The sequence below is a fragment of the Schistosoma mansoni genome, assembly GCF_000237925.1.
Source record: "Schistosoma mansoni, WGS project CABG00000000 data, supercontig 0138, strain Puerto Rico, whole genome shotgun sequence".
NCBI lineage: Eukaryota > Metazoa > Platyhelminthes > Trematoda > Strigeidida > Schistosomatidae > Schistosoma > Schistosoma mansoni.
Genome location: NW_017386041.1, coordinates 548,088 through 561,835, shown reverse-complemented (window position 1 = coordinate 561,835; position 13,748 = coordinate 548,088). Strand labels below are relative to the sequence as shown.

At 34.2% G+C, this 13,748-nt stretch overlaps 1 protein-coding gene across 1 annotated transcript in view; it reads right to left on the bottom strand.

The window, feature by feature from the left end:
* The window catches only part of Smp_163290 (nuclear receptor co-repressor related (ncor)), a 38,488-nt gene that overhangs the window by 2,592 nt on the left and 22,148 nt on the right, over positions 1-13,748 (bottom strand). Inside the window, exons 11-20 of the mRNA XM_018788653.1 lie at positions 13,306-13,397; positions 12,848-12,973; positions 10,659-10,722; positions 9,389-9,612; positions 8,551-8,896; positions 6,865-7,005; positions 5,866-6,059; positions 5,173-5,724; positions 3,903-4,085; positions 3,085-3,211 (exon numbers count right to left, since the gene is read on the bottom strand). Coding sequence (XP_018646537.1) covers positions 3,085-3,211; positions 3,903-4,085; positions 5,173-5,724; positions 5,866-6,059; positions 6,865-7,005; positions 8,551-8,896; positions 9,389-9,612; positions 10,659-10,722; positions 12,848-12,973; positions 13,306-13,397 — 2,049 coding nt within the window. The remainder of the gene's footprint in view (positions 1-3,084; positions 3,212-3,902; positions 4,086-5,172; positions 5,725-5,865; positions 6,060-6,864; positions 7,006-8,550; positions 8,897-9,388; positions 9,613-10,658; positions 10,723-12,847; positions 12,974-13,305; positions 13,398-13,748) is intronic.

The following is a 13,748-nucleotide window of genomic DNA, read 5'->3' as shown; positions in this document are numbered from 1 at the left end:
ATTCTGGAGCACATGATTAGATTTAGATCGTGCTCTAGTGCGAGAACGTATCTGTCTGCGACTTACTGGACGTAGGAAAGACACTGCAAGGAATCCTTTTAGGGTTTTACTTAACGATAAGCAAGCTAAGAATATATTTCAGGAAAAAGCTAGAAAAACAGTTAGGCAGCCATGTAAGTTGGGCCCACCCCGAGACAGCGTGGAATGACATCCGAGAAGCTATGGAAATAGAAGTGATATCCGCTAGTACGGTAAACCATAAGGTTAGGGAGAAACAATGGATCTCGGTAGCATCTACCGCACTGATAGATGCTCGAAAACTCATCCCACCTGGCTCTGAACATAACGAAGAGCGGAGTCAGCTTAAGCGAAGGCTAATAAGAAGCCTACGCAATGATCGCGAACAGTGGTGGGTAGCGAAAGCAAGTGAGATGGAAAAGGCAGTGGCAATAGGCAGCGACAGACAACTGTTCACACTTGTTAAAGAAACCGGTATAAGAAACTCAAATGTCAGCGAAACTATCTCGGAAAAAGATTGACATATGATTCATTCTCAATCCAGGAGATTGCATCGATGAGCAGAACACTTTAGGAATCAGTTAAACTGGCCATCAGTCACATTTCGGTTTCCCAAGATCCCCAGTCGACCTAAATGGCAAATTAATGTAAGTCTTTCAACTCTTTACTAGGTTGAAAAGCTATAGGAAATCTAAAGCGTGGGAGAGCAGCAGACCCTGACAGGTTTACCCTTAAGGTTTTTAAGGATGGTGGTCCAAAACTAGCAGCGAAATTGACTAAGGTCTTAGGTAAAATCTGGGAACTGGACGTAATCCCATCTGACTGGTCCCAATCACCGATTGTGCCAGTTTATAAGGAAGGAGAAAAATCCTCTTGTGGCAATCACAAAGGAATCAGTTTGACCAATATAGTGTTTAAAATATTAGCTTCAATAATTCTTCGACGCCTAACCAAAGCTCGTGAAGAGCAGACTAGAGAAAACCAGGCTGTTGTATAGACCAGATATTAACTCTACGTCAGGTCCCGAAACATAGACACATATTCAGACGCCCCACACTAGTAGTATTTCTTGACCTTAAGGCGGCATTTGACTCCGTTGATCGTGAGGTTCTATGGCAGTGTTTGTCAGTGAAAGGAGTACCAAAGAAGTACATTAACCTCCTAGAGGCTCTCTACTCGAACACAACTGGTCGAGTTAGAGCCTATGGCGAACTGTCATCAGAATTGATTACCTCAAGTGGTGTTCATCAGGGCTGTCCATTCTCCCCATTCTTGTATAACTTTGTCGTTGACATGCTTTTGGAGATAACACTTTAATCATCTAAATTTTTCAGGAGTTGAACTTCTACCGGGAGACTCACTTGTTGACCTGGAATGCGCCAATGACATAGTTCTATTTGGTGAAGACGCCGACAAAATGCAGAGTCTTCTGACCATCATAAGCAACATGTTCGGGATGCGATTCTCTCCCTCGAAGTGCAAAATGTTACTTCAGGATTGGGTTGCATCGACACCTGAACTAATGATAGGGAGAGAAGTAGTTGAGTGTGTTGACAGCTTCACTTATCTTGGGAGTCTCATCAGCCCTTGTAGTCTGGTGTGTGACGAAATCTCACCACGGACACAGAAGGCTCGTCTAGCTTTTGAAAACTCGCGTCATTTATGGCGTAGGTGAGATATCCGTCTAGCAAACAAAGGACGGGTTTACTGCGCAACAGTTCGCTCCGTCCTACTTTATGGCACTGAAACATGGCTGATAAGAGTAGAGGATATTTTTAGGCTATTAGTATTCGATCGTAGGTGTCTTCGAAGCATTGCTCGTATATCCTGGGACTACCAAGTAAGCAATGCAGTTGTTAGGAAACGGGTACTAGGTAAGGATGGGAAATCGATTGATGAAGTAGTGAAACTTGATCAGTTGAGATGATTAGGACATGTGTTACGTATGCCCAACCACCGACTGCCCCAACGTGCAATGTTTTATGGTGTGGGAGTAGGTTGGAAGAAAGCTAGATGCGGCCAGAACAAAACGTGACACAAATCCATGAAGTCACTGACAATTCGACTGAGCCATGTTGGTAGGTGTAGACTACCTGATTGGGATCCGCGAGATGATAGCAACCAATAGTTAGAGACCTTGAATGACGCCTCAAAATCGTTTACAATGGCGAAGGTGCATCCACTCTTTGTGTTCTCCCAAATTCTAATCTTCTGAATTCTTCATCTCTCCATTTTTTGTCTTTCCAAGTTTATTTCACTGGGTTATACTCCTTCAATAACATCTTTAAACCCTAATCTTTTTGATTACTGCTTATACTCTTACTACTTCTACCACTATGGAATTTGAATAGACAACTGTATCTCTATGCTAATGTAGTATGGCGACCCGAACTGATGTATGTACGTACGAAGTTCTACGTTGTGACTGACTGGTACAAAAAGATAAAAGATACAAAAATAATATACTAGACTTAAGTTTTATGATTTAATTAGCATGAAACTGTTATCATTTGAATACGTTACAACAATTCACTTTTAATTGGGTTTGTAACTGGGTGAGAGTACATGTGAAATGCAAATACATGAAGATGAATTAAAATAACTCACAATATAATAGATTGTTCACTAACATTATAATATTAGGCAGGTGGCAATAAATTAAATGCTGAATTTGGGCTTAAAATCACTTATAATTAGAAACGTTGGATGGGATAACTAAGAATCTGATCAGTGACCCAGATACATTCTTGATTTTCGAAAGTCTGTAGCTTTTATCCTTCAAATTCATTCTCTCTTTTTTTGAGGATTTATTCTATGCCTATTTTTTTTTACTGATATGAATTCTAATACTCTGGACATTTGCATTGGGAATTTCATCTTGCTGTTCTAATGTGGCATGGTAACGTGAACTGATCCACACATAAGCCATGTTCTCAATGTTGCTTAGAGATATATACCGAATGCCAAAGTTAGCTGAATAATACAGTGCCTTATAGATAAAACGTAATATATTTACAATAAACAATTAGACATAAATGTTATCTCTAAAAACTAATGCACACAAACCTGAATTACGTGTAGAATGGTGTTTGGTAATAGGCGATGGAGTTCTAGGTAGATGAGGAGAAGATATATTGTGTGGAACAAATGAATTTCTTGAAATAGTTTGCGCTCGTATTTCCTCTGTAATAGCCTGAAATAGATAGTGTATGAACTTTTGAACCAGTAGTCAAAAATATTATGCAAGAAAGAAATGACGAAGAATATTGACAACGTTAATGGTTCTAATTATTAACTTACACAAAATACAGTAGTTGTGATAAAAATACATACATATCTAATTCTCCTCAAAACTAATGGAACTAAGTACAGTATTTATGTAACGAAATCTTATCATATATCTAAACAGAAGTAGAAAAAGCAGCATTAAATTTATATACCGACATTTGAAAATAGAATGTTTAGAGCACTCGAGCTACAATTCCATTTCACCAGTCTTACGAAGTAAGATGTATGTTATAACTTATTGTTCCTGAAGCAAAAGATTATCTTATGAGAAATCGCTTCATTGAACAAGCATTGTTCTGACACTTCCTACCTGATAGTTATAAAATTTATCATTATTATTATAAAAGACCAGTTTAAAGTTTTCAACACAATAAAAACGTTCAACGATACGAAATTATTTATACGTAGAAAAATGTCAGCAAATTAAGACGCCTACAAACTAAGCAACGATAACTTTCTAGTGGTATAATTTGCGGTTACCAATTTAGTGGATAACGATTACAATTATGATTATCGTAAACGGAAAAAAACAGCACCGAATATCACAAACACACTTTACCTAAAGGTTTAAAAATAAACAAAGAAATCCACATTACCTTATTAATATGGCTTTCTAGTGTATTCAAACCGACATGCATAGACGAATGTTTGCTTGTATTAGAAGAAACATGAGAATCAATATTATTAACCGAGTTGACGGAATCCGATACAAATTGACTGAGACCCGATTCAGTTGGATGACTAGATGTTTGTATGCGATCGTTTTGGCCTTTAGATGGCTGAGTGTATAAACAAGCAAAAATAATAATAATAAGGTAATTGGTGTTTAGAAAAGTTTATCTGTGAAGAAAAATGACAAATTTTAACTGGAAATGAAGAGATTGAAATCATTGAAAACACTCCTGCATTACAGAAAAAAAACTCAGCTTGGTAATATCAATAGTGTTAAAGTATATTACGTGTGATGTAAAGGAAACTCAAATAAGTCAAAAGTGAGTGGAATTTATACTAGTATTAGTTGAAATTTAGTGGCGATACACAGTTCTAAACTCCTACGAAAACGATTATTGCCCTTTTCGCAGAAAAAACGGATAAACGATAATCGGTAATAGAACTATATAACTTGAATTACACCGAAACGAGTTACTTGGAATTTTAAAAAAAAACAATACAATTTAAGCATATTTTTATTCTCGATTGTGTGTTATTTAGATAGACACGTACTAAACTCAAATTCTTCTCATTTCAAAGAAAACAGAGTTCGTAGTAAGCCCATTTAATTATTGTATTATTTGTCTGCTTACTGTAATTTAGACATTTAATCCACTATGTAAAATTATGTGGGTCTGAACGCGTTTTTTAACCATAAACTATCTCCATAACTGGTGTTCAGGCTGTTTAATAATCTCGAGTAAATTCATAATACTACTAGGGGATTTAGTATGCGGTAAATACTCAGTTAACGGGATACTATTTGTTGGAGTCAGATATAGAGGAATTGACCTCTACATACTGAAATTATCACATAATTTACATTAGAGAAGTTGCTAGTCAATACATATTAAAACCTCACAAAAATTTGGCTTTAAGAACTTTATATAATATAACGTAATAACCTTTTTCCCAAGTAAATTAGAATGGACACATAGTATCTGTGATCTCGAATCTTTTGAAAGTTATATTACTTTTGAAGCTAAAAACTATTGTATTGTCTGTTAAAATTAGATTAATTTAGCAAGGTTATAAACACACAACTAATTCATAAGTCACAAAAAGCATCAGTAATTACCAAGTAAAAATGACTGTAAATATTTTGATATTTAGTGAATGAAGAGATAACATTATTATGAAAAGAATCTTACTTACTAAACATTGTGATGGAGTTCCTCTTGATAATTCACTTTTCATGAATGATCCCAATGTATGATTCCCGGCACCTTCAGATGAATATGGACGTGGTAGACACATACCTGTATATTCCGACTGATGATCTCTAAAATTCAGGTTTGGAATGTTGATATTAGTAATAGACACATCACAAGTACTTGGAAGGTGGAGAGAACTACTTTCCTCCTTTTTTTGCCGTAACTGTTGTAAAACACCATAAAACTGAGAAGATTCGCTACTAGTTAGTGTTCGCGTAGAATCAGACCGATCACGTGGAGTATATGACCCAAGTTCTTCTAGATATAATTTATTAGCGTTTGCAATAAATGATGCCACCTGATCTGAATTTATAGACAGGTTAGGATCATTTTCTGGTTTGAAACATATAGAAGTAAGACTATTATCTAGCTGGCGAGAAAATGAAGATGTTGATTGGTAATTGGCATCATTTCTAGAAACTGGTACTCCCAAAAGTGAATTAGGTTGGAAAGGAGGAGTGGAATGGTTCGCAGGTGGCAACAAACTATCAGTCTAAAAAGAAAAAAGTGATACAAAACTAGACATATTTTTGAGATTTTACGCCAATTTAAAGAGATATCTATCGATTGACTAGAAAATATTGCTATGAAACAATACACTTGGGGATAGCTATAAACAAAAGGAATAGCTTACTTTAACAGGACTTGGAGACAGAGGTGAATATACACAGCGTTCTGGACCAATGGAATTGTTTTCTGAAACAGGTGAACTACGACCATCAAACTGACTAACCGATGATGAGGCAGCAGCAGCTGCTGCGGCAGCTTTAGCATGTATAGCCAACCTTATAGCATGTTCAGCAAGGATATCACTTCCCAAACACTTTTCTATTAAAAAAGGAAAAAAATAAAAGCCAGTAAAATTTGTCAGAAAAATAAAATAAGGTTAATTTGTAATGAGATCGTACACAAAGTGAACGTTTGTACTGAAACTCTTACTATACGGAGAAAAGAAATTTAATCCATGCAGTGACTTTTAACAAGATTATAACTACTTTGAAGTTGGAAATGTCTTAGAACAGTATTCAAGTAACTTCGGTGAGCAACAACTAGATCAGCCACCTCTTCATGTTTTTATCAAACGAGAGTTTAAGAATTCAGATATCCGTGTTGCGAACACCTTCCAAAGTGACTAAGTGAAGGCGTAGTTAGAACGGTCAACAGTTGTATCTTAGCCCAGTTGGTTCAAACGGGTCATATAGAAAGCATGAATCCATTGTTTGTAGTCATCTACCACATAATTAGTCAGCAATAATCTCACTCAACTATTTCTTTAATCCATATCATCATTCTATACATTCCGTAATCTATTAAACATTTGATATAATTTGTATTTACTTTGTTACTTCGCTCACCTTATGCTGTTTGTATTTATCTTGATTATTAGATTTTAGAATTGTAAAATAACATTACATACTAGAAGTTTCAACGTTAGGAATTTTGTTTTATTTTACTAACAACCATGAATTCATACCTTGTAATTCCCAAAAGACGTATTTGTGCTAAACTTGGCCATTCCCTTGGAACATTAATTTGATTTATAATTGTAGAATCTGATGAGAATTTATTGAAAAGAATATTTTTCACTTAGTTCAGAAAACTTTGTTTCTAATACGAGGAAATATATACTTACCAGAAACATCTGATGATGTTCGAAAATCCGGTACTGGATGACAATCGAAATTTCCATAAGCTTTAGAACTATGGCTAACACAGACAGGTAAGGTAGATGGATCAACAGATCTAGAAACTTGACAGGATCCAGTGTAATCAGCTGTATGAAAGAAATATGATAAAAATATATCTAAGCGAAGAACTAAACTTTTTTCAAAAAAAAACAACACAGCAAAGAGTCTTTAATCAAAAAGGATCCTAAAATATAAATGAAAACAATCAAAGGTCTCCTATGTTCATTGGCTATTTTGTTTTATCTTTATAAGGATCCTAGCATGCTTATTGAAACTTTGTAGGAACTAAACTAATTCCAAACTGAGGGACTAATCGAATATTTTACTAGAATTCCCTTAATAAAAACTTGAAAACCCAAAATAAATCCATCACTTATATTCATTTGATGGTTGATAATTTATCGAGACGTTCAATATTTTAGACCTAGTATTAATTAAATAGTTTTTATTTCTTTTCTGTTAATGTTTAGATGAAGTACAGGAAGTTGGAATTAAACAACTAAGTTAGCGTTAGGAATTTAATTTTGACCATATAAGTCACTGATCCAAACCTTAGTTTGTCTATCTTAATTCAAGCCAGCAAGTCATTTGCAACGTAGAATCTAGCATATGCGCATCAATTCAAGCTGCCATAACAGATCGACACAGCGAGACAAAACTACTAAGACAAATCTCAATGTAGTAGAATCATCAGTAGTATCAATAGCAGCTGAAAAGATAAATATAGATGATACAATTCAAGAAAGAACAAGTTGATGAAAACAAAAAGTTCAGGATAATTTTGAAACTCAAGATATAAGGAATGATAAAGAGTAAGTGCATCTGCGGCGCTGCAGTCGATTTTGAGATACATCACCAAAAAGTCAGTGACATCATGAATTCGTACCAAGCTTTGATTTGACCACCCTTAACTGTCTATCAGGCTATTTCTATACCAGTTAATACTATGCGCTGAGGTAGGTGGTAGTTAGCCATATGTAACACATGTCCAAAACCATAGCAGTTGAAGACTTACTACACTATAAACCGATTGCCAATTTCATCTAATACTTTGAGTCTAACCTCTGCATCGTTTATTCGGTAGTTCTGAAATACCCAAACAATGTACCAAAGGGATTTACAAACGAATGATTGTAACGCATATATATTCTCTAAGGACTTCAAAGATGACTGCTGTCTAAGATAGGCGCTATATAAAGAAGTTACAATGTTCGATCAAAGAAAACCTATCTTAAAAAGAAGTGAAATCTTCACGGCTGAAAACTTTTCTTTCTTTTCAAACGATATTATGAATAATTAAGCATTTTGAATGAAAACCTCAATAAATAGATAATGAGAAACATCACCAGAGGCACTTATTCAATTATCTATGTTAGTAATGATATACAGAAAACACGGTAACTGCGTTCTAGAACAATAAGTCTATTGGTTTTCTGTCCTTTGAGTATGTGCATTGTGTTGATTAGGTCATGAAAATTAAGTTTAAACAACTGTTTATGTTTTCGACACCCACATATTCCCAAAGTAAACAAATAATAAACTACTCCAATATACATCCAGAATGACAGCTTACATAAAAACACAAGATTAATTGAAAGCCATATAGACCTGATTAAATAAAAAAACATTACCTTGGCGTGAATTTGAGTGATTGTTATTCCAATTAGATGAATCGGCACGACCAAGTTGTTGCGCAGTTAGAAAATCTCCTATGAGAATTGCTTTACTAGAAGCAGATGGATCCATCAGACGACTATCAGAAGTTTGATGAGAAAGACTTAAGGAACCACATGATGGAACAAATGAAGACATCCACTTTTTTGCTGCATCAACGCTAGCAAAATCAGACAGTTCTGATTTTGAATGTAGGTTGCTTGACAAGGAAGCAGTAGATAGAAATGACTTATTAACATCCAGTTTGTGACTTCCGGAAGAATCAACTATGGACGAAACCGACGTTACTGAAGGATCAGTATTCTGAAAACATTTCAAATTATTCTGTCGTTAAATTCAATTCGTGAATGAGCAAGATTTTCAGTAAGATAAGTGGAAGAAATACACTAACAGTTAGGAAATTTAACGGTTTTCGTAACAGTAATGCGGAAAAATATAACGTAATAGCAACCTGGGAAATAACTTGAAGTTATAGGATAGGAATCTAATGATTGTCATCAAACGTCTAATATTTTATTGAATTTTTTCTATATTTATTCTTTCAAAGAAAGTAATCTAAACTAAGCCAGCTATAAACGCAAACAAAGAAACATTTTTAAAAAAATACGACTAGGTTTGATGGAGAAATGAATTAGCAGTTATTTGAATACCACACATAACAGTGTTATTGACTACAATACAATATAAACGTACACAAGTGAAATACCAAGTAGATAACTTTTACAGGATAGACATAAATTACAATTAAACGATTTAATGGTTATATAAAAATATAGTTACAACCATACTACTCACCATTCCGCAAACGCTGGCGCTAACAGCTGCAAAGCGTGCAGCAGCTGCGTAAATTTCAGCTGCTGTTGTCGATGGAAAAACAATTGATGTATCTGAGTTATCTGTAATCATATGACTAGAGACGATACAACTTGGGGTCACAGTTGAAATTGAAGTTGAAGGGTTCTTATTATGCTTAATTACATTTGCCATATTAGTTGAAGTAGATTGAGAGAAACTAGGACCTATAAATTATGGATATCGTTTATCAATACGAAAATGTTTATTATCTAAAATTATAACTAAGCTTGGATAATTTTATGCATTATCAACACCAACAAGAAACACAAACTAAACTTATTAAAAGTTTATAGAGTTACCTTTAATAAATGTAATTCAGCAAGCAAGTACATATTCATGTATTCGGTTTTAAGCCATATTTTTTTATAAGGACTAGTGATACTACTCAGTAACTTAAATAGATTTGGAATTGCTACCTAATGATTGGTACTCGAGTGTTTCAAGCGTTAGGTGTTTGCTGATGAGCAGATACATCTATGGAAAACTTAAATGTGCGAAGTTAACAGCACTTTCTGAAATAATAATTATATCAGATCATTTACTTCACAAACTAAAACGTCGTGTTATTGTTAGAACTATGAGGTTTACTTATAATTTCTTTACATCTGAAAAATGAATAATAAAACATAGAAATACATGAAACCGAGTCAATTTGATAAAACCACTTGATGAGTTACATAGAAAATATATATATAAAACATGTTATTAATAGTGACCCTAGTTAATCGAAGAAATTCTAACCTTGTAAAAACCTATTTAAATGTATAATAATTAGCAATCTATTTTTGAAAATGTGTGTTGTTCGATTACGAAAAATGTTAAGCGATAAAACTGGGCAGAAATCTAGTGAAATCAAAATAGAGTGATGAATATGCTAGATAGGTTACTTGAAAGAATAAACAACATTTTCAGTGGAAGATATGCGAATGCACAACAATCTAAGGAGCAACCCTGATATCAATAACACATTTAATGCCATATTACTCAAAGTATCTGGGTTGTAACTATTAATAAAATGTTAATGTGCTTTATGTCTACCTTTTACAAGTTATCAATTTATACTTATTATCTAATTATATCGTCTTAGATAAAGTCCTCTAATAAAATCCATTTTAATCACATTTTCGTTAAAAAAACAAACTGCAGAGCATACGTTACGTAACAGTACAGAAAAGTGCCAAATGAAAATCCTTAACTAAAAATATCTTACCTAGTGAAGAAATACGGGAAGGCAAAGTTTCAGTTGTGTTTACTTGATTATCACTTGATGGAGGCTGATGTAATAATACAGTAATAAAACAATACAATCATAGTAAAGTAACTAAAATAACACTTACATAACAAAATAGTTTCAGATTTTAGAAAGCATATCGGTAGGATATTTCTATCGATCTCTCAGCTTATATATCAGTTAACGGTAAAAAAGACTAACCGAAAGTTAACCAACTTTCCGTAAATGGCTTAATTTAAGAAGACAAATACATGCCATTCAAAAAAAGTATTTCGAATCTAAAATACAAGTCCTTCGTAATTTGTAAGGAAAAACACCTGATTCATCACTGGGTAATAAACAGTTATCATGGAAGTATAATCCCGCACAATAAGATGAAAATGTTTAATAATGCTCAATAATATAAAATTTAAAAGTTAAATTAACATACGCATGATCTGAATAAAACCATCGGGTTTCTACGAAACTAACTAGCATAATCTGCACAATCTCTGTGGCACAGTGTTTATTAATATTTCTAGTCAGTAATTCATATACAAGATATAACAATACTTATGTGCAACAGCCCAAATTGATACATCATATTAACACAACCACATAACACTAACAAGACATTTCCCAGAGTAGTAAACACTGTAACTATATAGGGGACTTTGGGATTCAAGTTTTAAGGAAAAACGAATGAATGCATTTGCGCCATTGCAAGCGAGTCTGAGCTGTATCCATTGGTTACAATAGTCACGTGAACCTCGAGCAGAAAATCTGCACCTACTCGCATGGCTAAGTCCAACAGTCAATTCCTTCATGAATTGATCTTATATTTTGGTTTGGTAAACCCTAGTTTTCTTCCAACCTCATTCTATACCAGACATCATCCATAGAAGTAGATGGTTGTTGAGGATAAAGTCACATGTCCCAGAAACCTCAGTTGGTGGAGACTCACTACTTCTTTAGTTGACTTGTCATTCTTACCTAGTACCCTATGTTTGACCTGAACATTGCTCATTTGGTGGCTCCAAAATAAACGAATGGTTTAGAGACACTTATGGTCGAATAACAGTAACTTACGCGTGATCATTATTTTTAATGATCATACCTGACAACAATACAGTAGAACAGAGCGATTTCCTGTGCAGTAAACTAGTCCTTCGGTTGACAGACAGATATGTCAACTACATAACCAGTGAGGAAAGTTGACAAAAGTCAATCGAGCTTTCTGAATCCCTGTCCAGTTTCCGTCAGACATCGTGACTAATAAGAGATTATATTGGTATATTAACGTAAATACGCCCTTTCTTTCCAAAGAAAAGAGTAAGATACTCGTTTTACAATTCGTAGCTAAAAAGTCCAGTTAACTAAGATATTACAGTTTACTCTTAACAGGTTTGATCATAAGTCGATTGAGATGTGTCGTATGATGTCTAAGTATTCAGTTTCGCGATGAAAAACTTTTTCTGTTGGATAAGTCATTATCACTTTGTTGTAAATCGAATGGATTAGTCTATAAATATCTGTGTTCTTATATTTAAGCTATTTACCAACAGTTTGTTTGAAAACAACTAGTCTACATAAATGTTTTCAGTCAACGTTTCTTTCGATTAGCGATTAACACTTTACTCAAAAATTATAAATGTACTACTACTATAAATGCCACTGTGAAACAGTGGCTTAGTCAATGTAACACTCAGCTTATAACTATTAAGCCTCATATTCGAACTCATACCACTTACGACAGTTTTCGCAGTTGGATAATATCACTAGTCGGAATTCATTAAGCCAGTTAAATATGTATCTAGTAAACGAATTACATTTGATTTTCAACTAAATCAGTGGAACCATTTTTTCCAACCAAACTATTCAGGAAAATGAGTGCGTATAAACTCCTTCAATGAGCATATGAATTAAATAACCGACAGTTATTGAGAAATGTGACATATTGAATTCTCTAGCTCAGATGAAGTAGAATATCTTTTGCAGACTTTTGACGGCTGGTGACCTCACATTAGAACTTTTGGAAATTTACGAGAAACATCTACATCATAATAAAGGCTTGTCTACCAGACGAAATGCGACAACTAAAATTGTGAAGATGAATATTTTGTTTAGAAATCGCTTATTGTAACAATAGTTTTATGCACTACTACTATTTAATATACCCAAAATAATACCTTGGTAAGATTTTTTTCAATAGCAAAGTGAATCAAATCCTTGATGCGTGTTGAAGAACTGGAAACCACTACTGGATGTGTTCGAGGCTGAGCCAGCTTATTTGATTCAGTCACAGATTCTGCACACTGAGAATTAGTATTAGAAGAAACGTTTACCTGTTTAAAAGAACGAAAAGCCCGTAAGAGTTGGAACAATATTTCTTAATGATATTTTGTTCATCTCCAGGTAGAAATTTGGGCAGTAACATATTTTCCAACAGCATGGCAATCGTAAACATTGAACATCAGAAATTATTAACTACTAAGTTCACGTTACTATCCTGTCCTACAGAACATAAAGAAATGTGTTAAAGCATAACATGCCCACCTACAAATGGAAAATCTACTGAGTTATTTAATAAAACTATTGAGAAGTTTTCCCCTGGAAAAAGTAAGAAAGCTATACAAATATCACTTACATGGACTCCAGGTTCACTTGTTACATTATCTTCAAACCGTGATTCTTTTTCGATCGTAGGAACTAAAGTTTCATGTTCAGATACCTTGACATCTAGATTCAAGGGAGAAAAAATTTCGATGTAGCCTGCACTCAAGAACAAATCGATGACAATAACAAAGACTGAAAGACTTTTTAGCCTGTTAGAATTACACTACTGATAAGTAACCTAAGCAATATGTAATAAACCATGTTTCCAATAACATCAAAATAGATGATAAAAATGTGTTTCATGGAATTAATATAGCTCATGAGAAAACAGTCAATCATAATCAACGCCAAACCTGACACACTAGTGTGTAGGCCCAAGTCGTCACACCATATCAGCATAGAAGAATGAACAATAAAGTAGGTGGAACGACAGTAGTATCAGTGATGGTGAGAGTATTGTGATCGATTTCGAGC